Source organism: Eublepharis macularius, chromosome 13 (genome assembly GCF_028583425.1).
Source record: "Eublepharis macularius isolate TG4126 chromosome 13, MPM_Emac_v1.0, whole genome shotgun sequence".
Taxonomy (NCBI): Eukaryota; Metazoa; Chordata; class Lepidosauria; order Squamata; family Eublepharidae; genus Eublepharis; species Eublepharis macularius.
The window spans coordinates 36,227,045-36,239,712 of record NC_072802.1 but is presented as its reverse complement, the minus strand read 5'-3'; the positions used below and the strand labels follow the sequence as shown (position 1 = coordinate 36,239,712).

The window sequence follows — 12,668 nt, the reverse complement described above, 5'->3', positions numbered from 1 at the left end:
TGAATAACATGAAGGCACTTAGTCAACCAATTATCCGAACCCTTATATTAACGCTAAAATATTCCCATCTCAAACCTGGAATCATATTCAAGCGTCAATCAGCCATGCATGTGCATCCTTCACCCCACACCACTGACACACGTTTTGTGTTCATTTACCATGGACCAGGTCTTCCCAACATGTGAATCACCATGCTCACTACAGCCAAGCGTCCATCTATAATGGCTTAATCGGGGATCAGTAAAACTTCTTTTGGTGCTACTTTGGACTGTGGAAACAGGATAGGTTATCATACAATGTACAAAGTATGTTGTGTATCGGGGAGGCGAAGTCTGTGTTTGGCTTGGTGCATCGCAATTTGTGTAGGCGTGCTCTGGACGGGGGCTGATTTTGAGCAAGAAGAACAAACTAATTGCTGACTTCTTTGCCGCTGGATGAACATAGTGCTCAGCTGGAGCATTTCAGAAGGTGCAGCCTCGGGTACAGAATTCGAATCCCCGCTCACTCACTGCAGCACCTTGTGCAAATTGTTCTCCCTTTCATCTTTACCTACATTGCTGTAAAGACTATCCTGAATGCTATATTGCCAAACCTGGTCTTATATTAGCCCTAAGATCCATCAGTAGATTTTCATAGGATAAAGAAGCCTTAGCATGTCTGGAGAGCAAGGATCAGAAAATTCTTAGGGTCTCCACTGTGGATCAATTCATAAAACTTTTGTTTGTATGGTGGAAAGCAGCCTGTTCATCACACCTTTTCAGTGCTGTTTTTTAATACCTAAAACTGCCCCGTGGGGAATTCCTCAAAAGACAATCACAACTCACCATGACCAAGTTCTGTCCACCTTTTAGAAGACTTTGATTCATCACAAATGTCTTGCAACTCCAGCTCCGCATATTTGTAAGTTCTCAGCGAATCATACAATGGTCTGAACCAATCTTGTGGTAGCTGCAGCGCATGAGGATTGGAGCAACTGTTACTTTTGCCATGAAGATGTCAGAAGCGCCCTCCCTTTGGTGATTGATGGCCATCTCGGCTGGAAGTGTTTATAGGCGATCACATTATCAGTCTCCACAACTCCGCTACAAACATCACAAATGTGGAGTTGAAGCTTGGAGATTCCCAGCCAGCATGATGGTCCCACCCTAGTCATTTCCAAATGTCACAATGGGACATGTAGTAAATGGACAGGAAGAGGCCATATCTGGGGACATCTCTTTGGCAAATGTAACTTGTGCCCAAGCTCACTGCCCTTGGAAGAGGACATACCCATGTTCCTCACAAAACAAGATAGGGCCATTTCAAATCTACGCTTAACAGTCTTCCTTGGAACTCTGGAAATTGTAGTTCTGTTTAGGAGAGCTGCTGATCTTTTGTGTGCATGTGTAGTGTGTATGTGTAAAGTGCTGTCAAGTCATAGCTAAGTCATGACAACCCCACAGGGTTTTCAAGGCAAGAGACCAAAATGAGCAGAGGTGATCTGCTGTTGACTGCCTCTGTGTAGTAACCCTGGACTTCCTTGGTGATCTCCCATCCAAGTATTAACCAGGGCTGTCCTTCCTTAGTTTCTGAGTTCTGATGAGGATGAACTTGCTTGTCCATCCAGGGTAGGGTGCAGTTTTCTAGTAGCCTCATCAAACTACACATCCCGGGATATTTTCTGGCAAGGGATAACAATTAAAGGGGTATAAAACTAATTGTATTGATAGCATAGATAACCCTGGAGTCATGTTACTGGACAGTGGCATGTGGGATTTTGCATCGGCTGCACACATTTAAGAGAAGAGTTTGTGAAATCTTGTTGCCAAAGAAAAGTTTTCATTGACTTTTCCTTAAATGTGCATGACCTTAGTGGGCAGCTGTACAGAGCTATCCTAGTCAGCAAATGTTTCTTAATTGCTGGTGTTAGAAATAAAAGGAAATCCATATGAGAGCATTCGCTTTGCAACAAACAGGTAACTTAAAACTCAGCTTTTTCTAAATCGTTGCCCGGATAAACTGGCACCAGATGGAAACGAATCTCATCAATGGTTCTTCAAGGGTCCCTTAGAAATATTTCTGATTCCGTTGCTTGTATGTGTCACTCCTTGTGCCCTTTCCACAGTGGCGCCTTGTGCATCGGGGGGTGGGCTGTGTTGCATAGCAGACTGTCATTGCTCTTCGTGCTGATTATGTTGAGGATAAGCCAATAATACAGACTGAGTGTTTCCCTTACAGCCATTAGGAAAATCATTACCACTATGAGACCTTTTACAAAGGGGTTATAATTCTGACACAAAGATTTTCGCTAGTAACTTGAATCCAAACACCACTCAGGTACAAATGATTAATTCCAGACCAAAACAAATACCCGTTCCTGTTTCTCACTTGCATGGTCCAGGTATAATGGTAACACATGGCTTTCCATGACACAAACACGCCTGGGGGATATTCAGGCTTGTGTGATCCCCCCCTTCCTCCTCCCCTCACTCATGGCATGATAACTGCTTATTTCCAGGCTTTGGCCAAACTATTTTTACAATGGAACCATCCACCTCTAGTGTGCACTTTCCTCACCAACCAGGATCCCAAACCCAGGATGGAAACTAGTGGTCTGCATTACAAAATTCCTGAGCTGAAAAACACATGAAAATTTTCTGGAACAGTAACACAAATCCAGGATTCTTTGGAAATATGAACCCACCCTGAAAAATCTGTGTTGCTTTTTGTGTTCAGGTTCTTACCTTCAGCAAGTGTCTTGTTTTTCTTTGATTCTACAAATTTCCCCAGCAGTGGCCCAAGGAATCATAGAGTTGGAAGGGGCATTACAGACCACCTAGTCCAACACCCCACACCCAATGCAGGAACAGCCTAAAGCATCCCTGACTAGTATTTGCCCAGCTGCTCCTTGAATACTGCCAATGAGGGGGACCCACCACACCCCTAGGCAGCTGATTCCATTGCTGAATTACTCTTAATGTGAAGGCAGCTCCCAGCCTGCGCAGACAAGATGCAGAGCCCGATGGAGGTGTGAGTCTGGCTGGCTCCTTCTCCTTACCTCGCTGCTTTGGGGGGAGAGAGGGCTGTTTTTCCCTCTGTATGTAGGATGGCTGGAGGCACCTTGGTCAGAAGCCCAAAGAATTGGACCCATTGGTCCAATTCAGTTGAAACTTGGAGAGGTGGTCTTTAGTGGACAGGCAGCACTAAGCACTAGCTTCTCTATAGTTGTGGTGTCGTTTGGTTGAAAAATAGCCACTCTAGCCCCCTTGAAAATGTCCCTTTTGGGGAATAATGGTAGGGCTGCAGTTGGATGGGACAGGGAGGTTTTTCTGCAAAGAAAGCCTTCCTCACTATGTGAAAGGAAACCAACAACAGACCACAACAAAGAAGGATGGCAAATGCAGATTTTCCAGTGGAAAGTAAAAAAATATATATTGTCAGTCACTGTAGGAGTAGGAAAATGAAATGAATTTAGATAGGGGTTGTTGTTTTTTTAATACCAATGGCTGGACAGCACTCTTCTGGTAGGCTGCAACTTAGCCACCATTTTAGGAATCATTCAAGAGAAATATGTCTACACAGAGAGGTACCTCCTTTGGGGCATGTAAAATCAAACTCCTTTTTCAATCTGCTTGACCAAACTGCAAAATCCAAAAAATGACACGGATTTGAATCCTGAATCAGTAATGTCCTATTCAGAAATCGCCAGGAATGATAAAAATCCTCCGTGCCCCAAAGCCCAGATCCAAAATTATATCACTGTTTTTCTTGGCACACAGCATCTGCAACTTATAACAAGAACATCGACAGCTTAACTGGCTTGGACCCAATGAGCAGTGATAGGTGCAGACTCCCCCACGGTCTCCTCCCATACCAGACAGTGTCTGAGATGAGCAATGCGTAGTTTATGGTTTCAGATGTACTGGAAAACTGAGGGCCAAGCTACACATGACGAATGACACTTGAACGGCAAGTGTATTTCTCCCTGTTCACTTGCCCTCCACTCAATCCACTTGCCGTTCAAGTGTCATTCGTCATGTGTAGCTTGGCCCTGAGTGTTCTTCAAAGTCAGGAATAACTGACTAGCTGGCTGGATCCGTCAAGAGAAGAGAGGGGGAGGAAAGAGTATGCAAGTCTAAGGATTCTCCATGCCTGTTCCTGAAGCAGAAATCCAGGGTTTTTGTCATTCCACCTGAACCATACTGTTGTGTACCAGTTGCAGTTACATTTCTACTTCTACTTACATTACTATTAATAATTTACAGTGTTTTTAGCGTGCGCATTTTTCTTCGAGATTTTTTTTCCTCCTTAGTTTCACAACTACCTTAAAAAAGATCATCATTTTTGAATCTTAAGCACACACACAAAAAAGTATGCACTTTGGAGTGGGGGTGGGGAGAATCCAGCTGTCAGAACTGAACTTGTCACAATATCCAGCAGATTAATTGTCAAGCCTTGTAATGATGTTAATAAAATATGCAAATTAGCCACAGCCTTAGGGCTCGTGATGGGCTTCCATTGGGAATCTTGGGGACTGAAAAAGTATCACGTTGCTGGATTCTTTTTTAATTTAGCCGTCTGAAAATAATGTTCAGAGGGAGAAGAGAAAATTTGAAGAGGGCTTTTTTATTATCATTTTGAGTTATCAAAGTTCTCTCTCTGGAAAGACCCCTGCCTGAACCTCTGGAGAACAACTGCCAGTCAAGTAGACGGGACTAGGCGAAATCAGCTTTGTGTATTTGTATGTATTCAAGGCGGCATTCAGTTTGATGAGACTGATCATGTGAGAAAGCAGAGCACAGCACGTTCCATGTTTTGCTGAAAGCAGCTGCGGAAACATCAGAAATGCTCCAAACTTACACTAGTTTTACCCCCAGTTTCAACTGTCATAGCTACTCCCCAAAGTCCTAGGATCTGTAATTTGGTGAGAGCCCTAGGATTTCTGTTTGAAGTCCCTAACTCTTCTTAAAAGAAAGAAAATTGCTGTTTTAATCTAGAATAGAGATATTGTCAGACACTTGGATTTTGTTCCTGCCTCCTTGTCTTGATGCAGGAGGATTTACAGCCAACGACATGTCTGCCTTTTGCCTCTCCTTGCAACTGGCTCAGTGCTATATGGCTAAGCAAAAGGTGTGGGAAGGCCCCTTGGGTAAAAAAAATCTTCTTGGAGGTTCCCATGGCAACAAGGCAAATTCAGATCTGGTCGCACATATTTTGTACTGGCCAGTGCTGATATTGCATATTCCTTGAGCTGTGGTGTCAAGTATATGGGATGACAGGAAGATGATGAGTGCCTTGTTTGTGTGTCTGTGTCTGCTTTAGAGGCTGGAAGTCTGCCCAGGTGCCCACATTCAGCCATCTTCATAATCTGCTTCTAGGGGAAACTCAACCCAGTTCTTAAAAATGTGGCACTGAGACCACCGCCACCAGTATCATAAGCAAACCATGTGGTTGCCTTTGACATGCCCTCCCACTTGAGGCGCACTTGGTCCCTACTTTGCTTTACTTTAGGCACAAGGCAAAAAGTTTCTCACGGCTCCGGCTTTTAACAATATGGTTTCTTTTTAGTTGCTTTATAGCCTGCACTTAGTGTGAGGCTTGTCTTATTAATATCTTTTTAGACTGCTACATTTGTTGAATGTGCTTTTATGCCTTGGGTTTTTTAATCGGCTGGCTTCTTTTTTATGGGCATGTGTTTATTGATCTGTTTTTATTCTCCTGGCTTGGCTTGTTTTATCGCACGATTTGTTTTACTGCCTTGTTTTACTGTCTTGATTGTTTTTGTCTCATTGTGAGCTGCCTCAAGCAGGTCTGAAGAAGTGGCATGCCACATTCCTGAAGGAAGGGATGCCTTCCCTAATACTGAATTGGACCTTCTCTTCCTTTCCCCAGGAGCACAGAAACGCCATCCCCTGCATCCTTGAGCCCGTCACCCATCAGCTCTCTTGGGACTGCCACCGCCACCGCAGGGTCCTCTTCTGCAGGGACCATAACCATTCCCCAGCGCATCCATCACATGGCAGCCAGCCATGTCAACATCACCAACAATGTACTGCGGAGCTACGAGCACTGGGACATGGCCGACAAGCTGACAAAAGAGAATAAAGGTGCCCCTTTCACTCTTCTTCTGCTTTAGAGTTGAATTGAATAGTCCACTGTCCGATTATAACCCAGGGATGACACTTCCCATCTTGTGATTGGAGAGGAGATGCTAGTTTTCAATTCTGCATCCTTGTGGCTTAGTACAATCATTCCCAAGGTGATAATCCCAAGTGAGGATGATCATCAAGGGTGTGGCTGGTCTCCACAGTTTATTTAGTTAGTTAGTTAGTTTATAGTCTGCTCTCCCAGCAAGCGGGCTCAGAGACGATTTACATCATAAATACATAAAAACAATTAAGAACAATTAAAAACATTGGTAGCAATCACAGGGCTTTGTTTCAGGGGGAACGCGGTGGAACGGAGTTCTGGAACCTCTTGAAAATGGTCACATGGCTGGTGGCCCTGCCCCCTGATCTCCAGACAGAGAGGAGTTTAGATTGCCCTCCGCACTGCTTGGCGGCGCGGAGGGCAGTCTAAACTCCCCTCTGTCTGGAGATCAGGGGGGCGGGGCCACCAGCCATGTGATAATTTTCTCCGAGGGCAACCCACTGAGTTCCACCACCTCTTTTCCCAGAAAAAAAGCCCTGAGCAATCATATGGTACAACATTAAACTTAAAAGGCAGTTTGTATTGCACCCTACATCTCAGCACCTCGAGCCCACATGGCAGGGTGGTTAAAATGCAATTAGTGTAAGGTTGGGCACATATCCTACCTCCACTGGGAGGGGCTAGTTGGATGTCTGCCTCAACTGCTGCAATTTAGGAGAATATCCCTGTTTGCTAATCATACCTATATACCTTTATCTCCTTCCCCCTTTTCCAAGTATGAAACAACATAAAAACTGTATTTTTTTATGAATGGGACACAGGTAAAACGTATACAAACAATAGCCATATAAAATCAAGCTGCTTCCCCGCCCCCCTTTCTAGAAAAGTCACAGTGTGTACATTCATAAATGATACTGTATGTTTTCTAACTGGGATTGGATTCCCAAGTTGAAAAATTCCAGACAGGGAGTCTGCTGCCACCAAAGGAACAGAGAGTCTTGTGTCATCTTAAAGGCAAATTAAAGGAAGAGCCCAGTGAGAAATCATTCCTTTGGACATCTGATGTAAATTTGACCCTATTAGTGTTGGACTCAGAGTGTCTCTACATGAGACATCTGACATCTGAAGAATACGTGTCAGGAGATGCAATGGTAGCCAGGAAGACAGAGCTGGCAGCAGGGCAAAGGCTTTGCTATACACTATAGCTGTGTGAAGGGGGTGTGAAATGCCAGAAGGGAAATTTCAGCCCATTATAACCTCTCCAGGTCTAAACCCAGCTCTGGAAGGCAGCTTCAGCCCATTTCCATTCCTCGCTACCCTCTAGATGTGATCCCACACAGTTTTAGACTGGAGAGGTGAAATTAACAGAGCCTTCTGGGAGGCCAAAATAAAATTAACAAACCCTCTGAGGAGCAATTTATGCCTGCTCTGTCTTTTTAAACTATACTTCCTGGCTGAGTAATATGGTCTGCTGCTTAATACTGTTTTTTACTGCTGAATTGTATATTTTTTATGGTTTTTAAAAGGAAATTTTGATGTAGATTTAAACTTTGTTGTCATCCATTCTGAGCCTGCTCACCAGGAGAGTGGCCTATAAGGTAAATAAATAAATAAATAAATATATAAAATAATATTGCATCTTCTTACACTTGACGAACAAGCACCAAGGTATTTCGTGTAGAGAGACTCTCCATTCCAGCTGGGAGTGGATCGCTAACAATCAGTACACTACCCACTGTGACTCTTCTTAGGATTGTGTTGTATGAAAAGTAATTTTCCTTCTTACGCTATCTGTATTCATCCTACTTTGCTAATATACCAAAAGTTGATAGTAATCCACACTCACTTTGAGTGGAACGTTTATTCTTTGGACTAGATTTTTTCATTGATGTTCTTCAATATATTGTAACACACTTTACATTTTAGACCCTTGGCATACTGGGCCCCCTTTGTAAGAACACTCACCATCATTCTCCTATTTGCTGCCAACTGAACGTAACACTTCATGTATCTGATGGGGGGGGGGGGGAGAGCCTCACAAAAACTTCTGCCACGATAAATTTGCTAGTCTTTAAGGTGCCACAAAATTATGTCATTATTCAAAAAACAAATCATGTAATAAAGGAGGAGTCCTCCAAATGAGGCTGTGGAAACAAGTTGAACATTATGTGAGTGATTAGAAGCAAAGTTGGGGGGGATTTTGATTACCTTTCCTTTAAAGGTAAAGGTAGTCCCCTGAGCAAGCACCGAGTCATTACTGACCCATGGGGGCAGACTTGGAAGGCTGAGTCAACCTTGAGCTGGCTACTTGAACCCGGCCAGGATTGAACTCAGGTCATGAGCAGAGTTTGGGCTGCAGGACTGCACTCTGAGCCATGGGGCTCTCTTTAAAGGTGCAAGCACCAAGTCATTACTGACCCATGGGGGGACCCACCTGGGCAGGACCCACTTTTAATTGAATAAAAATGGGTCATGTCCTACCACTCTGCTCAGCTAACCTCATTGCCTTGTTCAAAAGCAAGGGATCTTCTTCTGCCACAAGAGGCTATTTTTCCACAGAAGAGGAAGAAAGACTTCTTCCATCAAAAGATCACAACTCCATTGCTAAGAGGAGTGAGTGGGTACAACACTCTGTATTATACCTTTACCCTGAAAAGGTGCATGTTTGAATGATAAAAGTGCAAGCACAACCTGTCTCCTCCCATTTGCTCTATAGAGATTCTCACAGGTGTTCAACAGAGAACCCTCCTCCATTTCTCAGCCAGATTGCCACCACTGTGTGGGGAGCAATGCAACACATCTGGCCATTACTAACCCTTAAAAGCCAGTCTGCATTTCAGATGTCAATATCAAGGCCCTGCCCCTCTCTGAGCCCTGGTGATATAGTATAGGAAAAGACTTAAAAGAATCCCCACGGTGATCGTCTCTCACACACCGCAGTGTGCACAAAGGAGGGGATGGGCCATTTGTTTTTAATTTGGGTACACTTGCCCAAAAGTTGGAATTAGCTGCCAGCTTCCTTCCATGTGATCCATATAGTAAAGAAAATAATGTTTGCTCTGAATAATATGGAATTAATGGAGGATAAGGATAATAAGAAATGCGTATAATCCTAGAGGATGGATTCATCAGTGACAATTAGCCATGATGACTCAGTAGAACCTCCATGTTTATAAGCAGTGTATCTCTGAATACCAGCTGCCTCCATGACCTGCTTATGAACCTTCTGGGGGCATCTGGTTGGTCGCTGCAAGATGTAAGGTGCTGAAATAAATGGATCGTTGGCCTGATCCAGCAACATACTACTTATATTGTGCCTTTTCCTTCTTCATGCATTGTTTTTCAAACATTTGAAAGTAAATTATTTCTGAAGCATCTAACCAATAGCAGTTCAGAATGGTGTTCTTATAGAAAAATTATAGAGTGCTTATTTTTTAAAAACTTTTAAATATATTTGATAATTTAAAAAACAGAATTTAATTTCCCCTCCCCCTCCATATAATTCTAAATTATATACGTTTGCATATCTTTGATGAACAAGATACTGGCTTAGCTCCCACCAGCTTTTAAACTCAGGTTTGCCCAATTCTCTTTACTGCTGCCCTGTACTACATGGTTTTTGTCAAGGCAGGTCCCATTATGGCCAACATCGCCTTCTCGGTGGTCAAAGAGGTCCCTGCTTCTCCCTTTGTCACCAGTCAAAAGTGATCAAAAATGTTTCAGCAGTTGGAAACCTTGGATCCAACCCAGTCATTCGATATTGCTGGATCAGACCAATAAAGAAGAAAATTGATTCAAAGAAAAACAATTAGGGACACCAGTAAAGCATATTTTACAGGAGGCTCTTAATAAAACATACAAAAGAATGCTATTTGACTACAAATGGAGATAGCCTTGTGACCCGATGGCAGAGTCGTTAAATGTTCTGCTTAGCGCTGAACCAGAGCAATTCATGTGCTCTGCCAGCAGACGGAAAACGCACCCAGCTATTATTGTTCTGAAACTTAAGTGCAGAGAGAATCAGCAGCTGCAATTCCAATTTACATTTTTCCTTTCCCGTCATTCCCCTCCTTATTTTTTTGCTCAAATAATACCAGGCATGGGGATCCTTAAAGGAAAACCTGCCCTCCTGGGGAACAAGCTGAAAAAAAGCCATTCTGCTGAGTTCAGGTGTGTTTCAGATTGAAAACAGGAAACACAGATTCCTCCTTTGAAAGGGAAAGTGATGATAATTGCTTTATAGCAGTGGTGGACACCTGTTGGTTAGCGTGTGGCATCAATGACACGTCTTCCCTCTGTCTGATCTCCAGAGCAGTTATGAATCTACAAACACACAAACATAAAACTGGTTTGAAAAGGAAGAAATCTGTCTGACAAGGCATCCCAGTATTACGATTATGCCCTTATTTTTAAAAAGAGAGAGGGTAATCTTTATATTGATAACAATTTACTTTGCATGTATACATTCTGGAAGCTGCAGATCTGTGCACACTTCCTTCCCCGTAAATCCCACTGAAATGACACTTATTTTGAAGTCAACATTTATTGTATCATGCTGTACCATTTTGTTTTCCTACCCTTAATAATAATAACATTTGATTTATTTACCACCCTTTAGGGCAACTTAAGGCCCACTCAGATTGGTTTACAAAGTGGGTTATTATTATCCTCATGACAATCCCCCTGTGCGGTGGGTGAGGCTGAGAGAGCTCTGAAGAGCTGTAAGTGACCCAAGGTCACCCAGCTATATACTATGACTTAACAGAGATTTTAGCACTGTTTTTAGAATGTATTGTTGATGATACTTTGAAATACCTTTAAGCCTGCTTAGTGCTTAAGCATGAAAAACAAATAAGTTTAAGGAACGCATTGTTCATGTTGTTATACTTGGCTAATGTTTTTTTTTTATACTCTCTTCCCAAAAGTGGTAGAAAATGACTGCCCTTCTTATTTTGCAGAGTTCTTCACAGACCTGGACTCCGTGATGGGTCCATTAACACAACACAGCAGTATGACCAACTTGGTCCGTTATGTTCGGCAAGGACTCCATTGGCTTCGCATTGAAGCGCATTTGTTGTAGTGACTGCCATCCCATTCATCACAGCTCCATCCTCTTACCTCCACCGGCGCCCAGGTGACCACTGGTGGAATGCCACTGTTTTCTGGAATTTTATTCATAGAGCTTGATTTTTACTGCTTTTATTGCTCCTTAAAAACAAAAAAAGAAAGAAAATATCCTCCTCTGTCAGAAGTGGAACTCACCATAAACGGAAAATATGGCTCCAGAGCAGGGTACATGTTTGTACCGTTGAATCAGTTTTGGACTCTTATTCTTTGCCTTGTGTCTCCTGGATCCTGCCATTCTTGCCATCCATAATGTGCTTTATGGAAGGGCAGATTCCCTGCAGTATTGCACTTTGTTGAAGATACAGATTCTTGAGCAAAATGTCTTAAATCTTTGAGGGCACTTATGAAAAGTCCCCTCGGAAAACAAATAACTAGAAGTTCAGCCTGTCCTATTGGAAATTGCCCTTTGGACACAGACCATGTCATTCACTGCTTAACCCTAGACCTATCATTTGACGCAGGTCGTTCTTAAGATTTCAGAAATTCTGTCTTTAAAAACCAGAACAACAAACATCTTGCATGGTTCTACCCCTGCAGTGTATAGCGCTAGGGGCTTTGGTAGATTGTCATATCAGTTCCTAAGCAATGGGATTTTGTGGTTCTGTTCTGTTGACTTGACTTAGATTTGTAGCACAACACCACAACGCCATTTTTAAGCCAACTGCAGCTCCTGTTCATTCCATATTTTGAATACAAAAGCACCTGGCTTGCCATGCTTTCGGGTTTATCTACATAACTCTAATCTGAGATGACTGGAAGGAGTCGGTTCTGCGGCTTGCAGTCCAGATTGTTCTCCACCACATGGCAGTCAAGGATCTATATGGGCACTTGACTGCTGGGCACTGCAGTGTTGAAGGAGCCACTGGGAAGTCTACCACTGTATCTGAGCATCTGATACAGCAACTCTGCTAAAGCTATTCAAGTTTGGGTCTAGCCAAGGAACAGGTGGAAGACTACATGGGACCTCTGTGTACACTGCCCTGAGCTCCCTAAAGCAAAAGTAGAATATAAATGCAATACACATTAGTGCACAAAGTTTTAGGTGGGGAGACATGTTGGTCTGCAATAGAACAGCAGGATTGGAGTCCAGTGGCACTTTAGAGACCAACAAGATTTTCAGGGTATACACTTTCAAGAATCAGAGCTCCCTTCTTCAGATTAGAGATGGGCACGAACCGGAATACGAACCAAAAAAACTCACGAACCGGCCCAGTTCGTGGTTCGTGGAAGCTAATTTCCACTAACTGGTCTCCTGGTTCATTTGGTTTGTTTTAAACACCAGTGCCCCTTTCCATGCTGCTGCAAAGCGGCCGGAAAGGGGCATTTAAACCCCACGGACCTCGAACTGGTTCGTGAACTTGCCCCAGTTCATGGAAGTTCGTGGTTCCTGGTTTGTGGAAACGCCATGAACC

The 12,668-nt window shown here is 43.2% G+C and overlaps 1 protein-coding gene across 1 annotated transcript in view; it reads left to right on the top strand.

Annotated features, from left to right (window-relative positions):
- AFF2 (ALF transcription elongation factor 2) overlaps positions 1 to 11,709 on the top strand; it is a 361,635-nt gene extending 349,926 nt beyond the window's left edge. The window contains exons 21-22 of the mRNA XM_054995827.1: positions 5,872 to 6,086; positions 11,088 to 11,709. Of these exons, the coding sequence (XP_054851802.1) occupies positions 5,872 to 6,086; positions 11,088 to 11,209 (337 nt within the window). The 3' untranslated portion in view covers positions 11,210 to 11,709. The remainder of the gene's footprint in view (positions 1 to 5,871; positions 6,087 to 11,087) is intronic.
- Positions 11,710 to 12,668: the final 959 nt, after the last annotated feature.